Source organism: Chrysochloris asiatica, unplaced genomic scaffold (genome assembly GCF_000296735.1).
Source record: "Chrysochloris asiatica unplaced genomic scaffold, ChrAsi1.0 scaffold00034, whole genome shotgun sequence".
NCBI lineage: Eukaryota > Metazoa > Chordata > Mammalia > Afrosoricida > Chrysochloridae > Chrysochloris > Chrysochloris asiatica.
Genome location: NW_006408552.1, coordinates 504,153 through 510,770, shown reverse-complemented (window position 1 = coordinate 510,770; position 6,618 = coordinate 504,153). Strand labels below are relative to the sequence as shown.

The following is a 6,618-nucleotide window of genomic DNA, read 5'->3' as shown; positions in this document are numbered from 1 at the left end:
ATATTCCTTTATATGTGGTTCAGAGTTCTGGGACCATCTCCTGAGCCTGCTTGGTCCCGTATTCTGTGTTGTTGCTGATGGAGCTCCTTACTGCACGTCCACCTGATCCACCATCCTGTTTGTTCTCCAAACCCAACTGATTTTTGTGTGTTGATCTTTACTGAACTCATTTAATTCTAGTAGTATTCTTTTTGTTTTGTTTTTAATGTTTTATTGTGCATTATATGATAGTTTTCATGGGAGAACATTAGTTTTACATTCATTCTATCGTATATTGTCTCATTGCCATGGTTACAATCCCCACCATGCATCATCAATCAACCAAAGGGTATACCCTGCAAGCCTGCCCCCCCCACACCCCCATCTAGTAGCATTCTTGTGAATCCTTTGAGATCTTCTTTATGTAGGATCATATAATAATAATAAAAAAAGATAGTTTTATTCTTCCTTCCCTATTTGAATACCTTTTATTTCTTCTCTTGCTTAACTGCTCTTGCTCAAACTTATATTGAATAGCAGTGGTAAGAGTGGGCATCTTGTTCCTGATCTTAAGGAAAATCTCTCAGTCTTTCTCAGTGTATTATATTATCTGTGCATTTGTAAATTGTATTCATTAAAAGCTTGTGGTGAAGCTTTGTTTCCTGCCCCTGTGTATAGCCTTACAGTGACGTGTGCTGCATCTAAAGGAAGTGACCACACACTTGTGTCTGTTGCTGTTGCTTAAGCAGTGTCAGACTCCCGAACCTGATCTGACTCCTCCAACCTCAGTCATCAGTCTGTAGCATCCCACTCGGTTAAAAATGCAGTTATATGATTTAGTTGTTACTTTCTTTTTTATTTTCTTATTCTCAGGACCCAACTTTGCCAGTTCTAAAGCCTGCCAAAACACAGACCAAAAGACCCAAGCCACGAGGTAAGCAAGCCGGCTGGAAGTGGGCTATGTGCATAGTTAGGGTGGGGCAGAAGCCGTGAGTGGAATGGGTCTACAGGTGGCCTATCCTCTTGAAAGTCTCAACTCTAGAACTGGTGAAAACAGGCAAAGCTAATCGATAGTGTCATCTGGAGAAATGGTAGGACATCACTTCTGGAGATTGAATTATAAATTCCAAGGTTGAAGATGGAATGTTTTACATTCTTAGCCAAGAAGGATGACTTCCTGGAGCAGGCAGCCTCTGTGGAGAACTATAAAGAGAGAACGATCCAGGAAAAAACCATGATTGGGAAAGAGGAAGGGATGAGAGAGAGCTTGCTAGAGTGAGAAGATGATGCGGGAGAGGGCAGAGACTAGCTGCAGGGAATCCATAGACCCTTTCCAAGCTGTCTTTTACAGAAAATAAACACATTTCCTCCATGGTTGGGGTCAGGGACTGGTGATAAAGGCCTAGTAGATCGACGATATGGGACCGTGCCAAAAAAGACTAAGAGATCACTGGGAGATGAACCCACAGTCCCTCCTGTGCCCAGAGCGGCAATGAAAGAAGGCCCAGAGAATTCAGATCCTCACAAGCCAGGTAAGGCACAGGCCTTGGGTAAACGACAGAAAAACAAGGTTCATGTAACTTGGGCATTTAAAATGTTTCTATAGATTTTATTACTTTAAAGAAAGAACAAAAATTTAAAAGTATGTCTCTGATTAGAGTATACAGAACATACTATAAACATAGTAGTTATTGATTTGGCTAAATCCAGGCACAGAAAACTATTTTTTCACTATTTCTGGCTGGGTATTTGTCATTTTAAAGATAAGGAAATTGAAGCTCAAAGGGTCTAAAGTTTGTTCAAGACCCCTTCAAACTTATGGCTTAGCCATGGCTAGAATCCAAGTCTTTCTGACTCCAACACCCATATTTGTTCTACTGGGTTGTTGTTGTTGTTAAATACTGTGGAGTTGGTTCCGACTCATAGTGACCCTGCACAGGGTTTCCAAGGCTGCACATCTTTACAGGAGCAGAAAGCCTCATCTTTTCCCATGGAACAGCTGGTAGTTTCGAACTGCCGACCTTGAGGTTAGCAGCCTAATTCGTAACCACTATGCTACCAGAGCTCCTTACTGGGAGCTTTTCCAGAGATTTCTTGGAAATAGGGATTTTGGAGTTTTACTTGTGCAAAGGCGAGGACAGACTGATCTAATAATACTCTCGACTTTGTTGCCTTTTCATATAGGCCCTAAGAAAAAATTTAAAGCTCCTCAAAGCAGATCTTTGATAAGCAAGTTGTCTACAGGAAGAGAAGTCAGAATGATGCCAGAGGGTCTGACCTCCCCCACTCAGAGTGGGCCTGACCCCACGGTGGAGAAGGAAGGGCCTGGGCCCCTGGAACCACCGCAGCGTGAGTCTGAATCTGTCCCTGCTGAAGAAGAAGTTTCCAGTGACCTGGACCTCGAGCAACTCCTGGAAGATGTTGGAGATGCGCCCGAGCTAAGAGAAGAGTCCCAGCACAGAGATGAAGAAGAGGGCTTCCCCCTGGTGGTGTTTGAGGAATGATTGCCCTTCTTTCTCTTCTCTCACTTCTCTTCCCCAGAGTGCAAGTGGGGGAGCCTCTCAGCGGGGTCCCCTAGAAGTTTATGGGTAATAATTGGCTACAAGGTTAAAGTCAGTATTGTGCACTTTATGTATTAATAAAACAGATTGCTGCTTTAATTTGCCTCTTTTATCTCTAACCATGCCTTTCTTTTCTGCTGCTTCTCTTCCACTTCTGGGTCATCTGTGGCACATCATTGTTTTGGGTGGGAGGGTGAACAATAAGGAGTCCAGGGAACATCTGAGTCCTAGAAGGACGCTAGGAAGGCAGGTCTTTCTGACTCCAGTGCCCATATTCTTCCTACTGGGTTTGGTCAACTGTTCCAGAGATTTCTTGGAAATAGGAATTTTGGAGTTTCACTTTTGCAAAGGAGAGGACAGACTAGTCTAGTAAGACTCTCAACTTCATGGTTTTTACATATAGGCCCTAAGAAAAAATTTAAAGTTCCCCAAAGCAAGGCTTTGGTAAGTCCTGGTGTGGTACTGTGGGACCATACACTGGACTGCAAGGTTGGTTTGAACCACAAGTTCAGTAGTTCAAATTCACCAGCTGCTCCTTCGAAACCCTATACAGGGTCACTGTGAGTCAACAGCACATAACAACAACAATCATAGCTTTTCCTGTGTGGCCTTAGGAAATCACTTTAGGCATTCTGGTTCTCATTTCATTCTTCAAAATGAATATTTGTTGTTAAGTGCCATCAAGTCGGTTCCAACCCATAGTGGCTCATAGTGACCCTGTATAGGGTTTCTAAGGAGCAGCTGGTGAGCTTGAATCACTAACCTTGTGGTTCAAGCCGACTTTGCAATCCAGCGCATTAACTCACAGTGCCACACCAGAATGCTTTCAAAATGCTTACAGGGTTGTTGAGATGTTTAAGTGAGGTAATGCATGTCAAGCACTTAATACCATATTGTTGTTGTCTGCTATCTAGTTGGTTCCAACTCATAGTAACCCTGCGTAGGGTTTCCAAGATTGTATAAATCTTTGCGGGAGCAGAAAGGTTGATCTTTCTCCCGAGGAGAGTCTGGTTGGCTCAAACTGCTGAACTTGAGGTTTGCAGTCCACTGTTTTTCCTATAGAGTCACCATGCTCCTAGCAGCATACAGGCTAGTTACAATGTTGTAAGGAAAGTAGAATGGTTAGTTTAGGGGTACAGGCCTTGGGTTCTGGACTTGCTACCAGTATTTAGAATTTATTCTTCCCTGGCCAGAGGCAGCCACTGAGGGGAAAAAGGTATTAGAGAAGGGGTCTATTATAGTGTCCGGTTGGTGAGAGGGACAGAAGTTGATGGTGACATTTGCTTCTCCTTAGATGAATTCACACAAATTCTCTGAGTACTTCTATGTCAGGGCATTTCTCCATTCCACCCCGTACTCGATCCCCTCTGCCCCTGATCACTGGCTGAGCTGTCGGTGTCTGGTCGCAAAGCCTACTCTAGGGAGGTCATCACTGAGTCTTGGTGCAGGTCAAGAGGTCATCCTACTCATTGGACCAGTCTGCCTGGGGACTTCACGAGGATCGAACTGGAGCTGACAAGAGAGGTACAGGCAGTGTTGCCATCTTGAGACGCCCCCCAAAGAGAAAGTGGTTAGACATTTAAAGTCAGAGATCCACAACTTGAGTAGTTTTCTGCATGCCGGAGCACAGACTGTCGACTTTCACACCACTGTCCCCAATTCCTCCATACCCACGTCGGAGCTGTCACCTTGTTTTCTGGCTTGGCATCTTATCCTGGCCTCGTGAAAACTCATGGGTGTTGAAATCAGGCGGGTGGCAGCAAGGTAGAGAAATGGGACGGGTTTAAGCAGCGAAGTTATCTGTTACGTCATGGTCAACAGTCATTTAAGGTGGGTGGGTGAGGAATGGGAAAGAGCAGAATACTGAGAAAGGGGCACTCATATATAATGTGGGGAGTGTTTGGAGAACAGGAAGGGTCAGAGGTGAAAACTAGGAAAAGATGATTTTGATGGTAAGAACTGCTTTCCCCAATATTCTCATGTTTCTCCTCAGTGTTTTGGAAGAGGGTGGGAAATGCACTAGAGATTGTACAGTTCTTTTCTGGGGATGCTCTCTAATTTGTTCTGACAGACTCAGGAGGTTTCAGTCTCTCAGAAGAGGAACAGAAGCCTTCTGTGGTGTAGTCCGGTGTAGAGACCGGAGAGTATTGGCTGAAGGTGAACTATCCTCGTGAAGCTGTTTTTGATCAGAGGGAAACTCACAGAGGAGAGGTAGGCATGCTCACCTCCTGTACTCTGTGTTGGTACTATCTTGGCTAAAGCTGAGAGAAATCAAAACCTGTCTCATGTCCTCTGAGCAGGCCTTCTGGGAAAGACATTGAAGGAAGTGACGCAAGAGAGAGAGAGGAGGTTGGTGGGCTGCAAGAAGAGGAGTTATGGTGAAGGAAGGACAGGAGAAAAGGAAAGTGAGATTTGAGGTTCAAGAGAAAGTATGCTCAGGGAAGGGAGAAGAGCTTGGGCTGGCACAGAAGAGAAAGGCTGAGGCTAGAAGTGAAAGAGGCCAAAAGAGTAGAGGCAGAGGAATCGCCTAGGTCTTTTCCTGTACTTCACCAGGGGAAAGGGAAACATTGGACAACAGGCAGGAAAGAAGAGGGAAAAATATGGAAAAGGTAGATGTATCAAGAAAGGATGATATTCAAAGATGAGAGAACACAGATGGACAGAAAGGAAAGCTTAGAAATGGGGAAGAAAACAGGAGGAAAGGGGATATAAGAGAGAAAAAGGGGAGACATTGTGGAAAAGAAACTCAGAGAGCTAGCACTAGAACCCTTAGGTATGCTGTTCTTACTGAGCAGAAACAGGATATGGAGCTTCTGGGAAGTGAAGAACCTAGCTTCTTAGAGGACGCATGAGGATGTGGATTAAGGAATTTGGAGGCGAGGGGCTGAGATGTTTCCAAACAGGAAGTGTCCTTGTAAGAAGAGCTCCTGTTGAGTTCTTAAAAGAAACTTTCTGTTCCCCACACCAGTGGTCCCTGCTTGGGTTTTGGCTTCAGTTTGCCTACCTGGCAAGATCAAGAGTGTTGTGGGACTGGACATGCATAGAGGCTGGCATTTCTCGGTCCCACCTGTCTCTGCTCCTTCATGCTCTGCCAGGCAGTCTTTCCAGAGGTCATGGCAGCTCTGTTAAAACCAGTGTGGGAGGGGAAGGGTCTGGGACTGAGCGCTCTGAGGCTAGCCCACATATGTCCTCACAGCAAATCCTAAGACAAACGTCTCTCTCTGCCCTTCATCACTAACCTCTCTTAATTGAACTTCCCACTCATCCCTGCAAACAGACAACTTCTAGTTTTGTGAACCCCACTTCCCTGAGTCCTCTCTCCTTGCCCTACCTAAAACTGGATACAGATTCTTTTGCAATCCTTCTGAGGGATAACTGATCTTTCTCTCACACCTTATGAATCCGTGGCTTGCAGCTTTTTACATTACTTTACAGCTACTTACATTTTTGAGTGCCTCTGCTCGGCCATTCCTCTCCCACTCTTGGGCCCATCCAAACCCTGTGCTTTCTGGCCCACCACTCCACCAGTGTTGTTGTTAAGAGTCGTTGAATCAGCTCCAACTCACAGCGACCCTATATAGTGTTTCCGAGGAGCAGCTAGTGGGTTTGAACTGCTGACCTGTGGTTCGCAGTCCAGTGCTGATCCTATAGCGCCACACTAGGAGTCCAACCACTCCTCCATGCCACCCTCTAAGTCTCTGTACCTCTGTACATTTCCTAAGGATTCTAGTTCCAGGCTCACAGAGTTTCCCTCCACTCAACAGTGTCCTGGGAGGTTTTATCACTTACAGTCCTACTCACTGGGCCTGCAGCAACACCCCCAACTTCATGACTTCCCTACCAATTCACTCATCCAGTCACTGGATTTTATAAAATCACTGGGACTGGGAATTCTGAAATAGTAAATGTCAATCATTATTATTTTTTAAATGTTTTATTGTGAATTATGTGATAGTTTACATGGGAGAGCATTAGTTTTACATTCATCCTATCGTATATCGTTTCATTGCCATGGTTACAATCCCCTCTATGCATCATCAACCAACCAAAGGGTATATCCTGCAAGCCTGCCCCCCCC

General features: G+C 45.0%; 1 protein-coding gene across 1 annotated transcript in view; it reads left to right on the top strand.

Annotated features, from left to right (window-relative positions):
• The window catches only part of ZCWPW1 (zinc finger, CW type with PWWP domain 1), a 16,836-nt gene extending 14,353 nt beyond the window's left edge, over positions 1 to 2,483 (top strand). Inside the window, 3 exon segments of the mRNA XM_006859815.1 lie at positions 853 to 913; positions 1,365 to 1,511; positions 2,164 to 2,483. Coding sequence (XP_006859877.1) covers positions 853 to 913; positions 1,365 to 1,511; positions 2,164 to 2,483 — 528 coding nt within the window.
• The last annotated feature ends 4,135 nt before the right edge of the window (positions 2,484 to 6,618 follow it).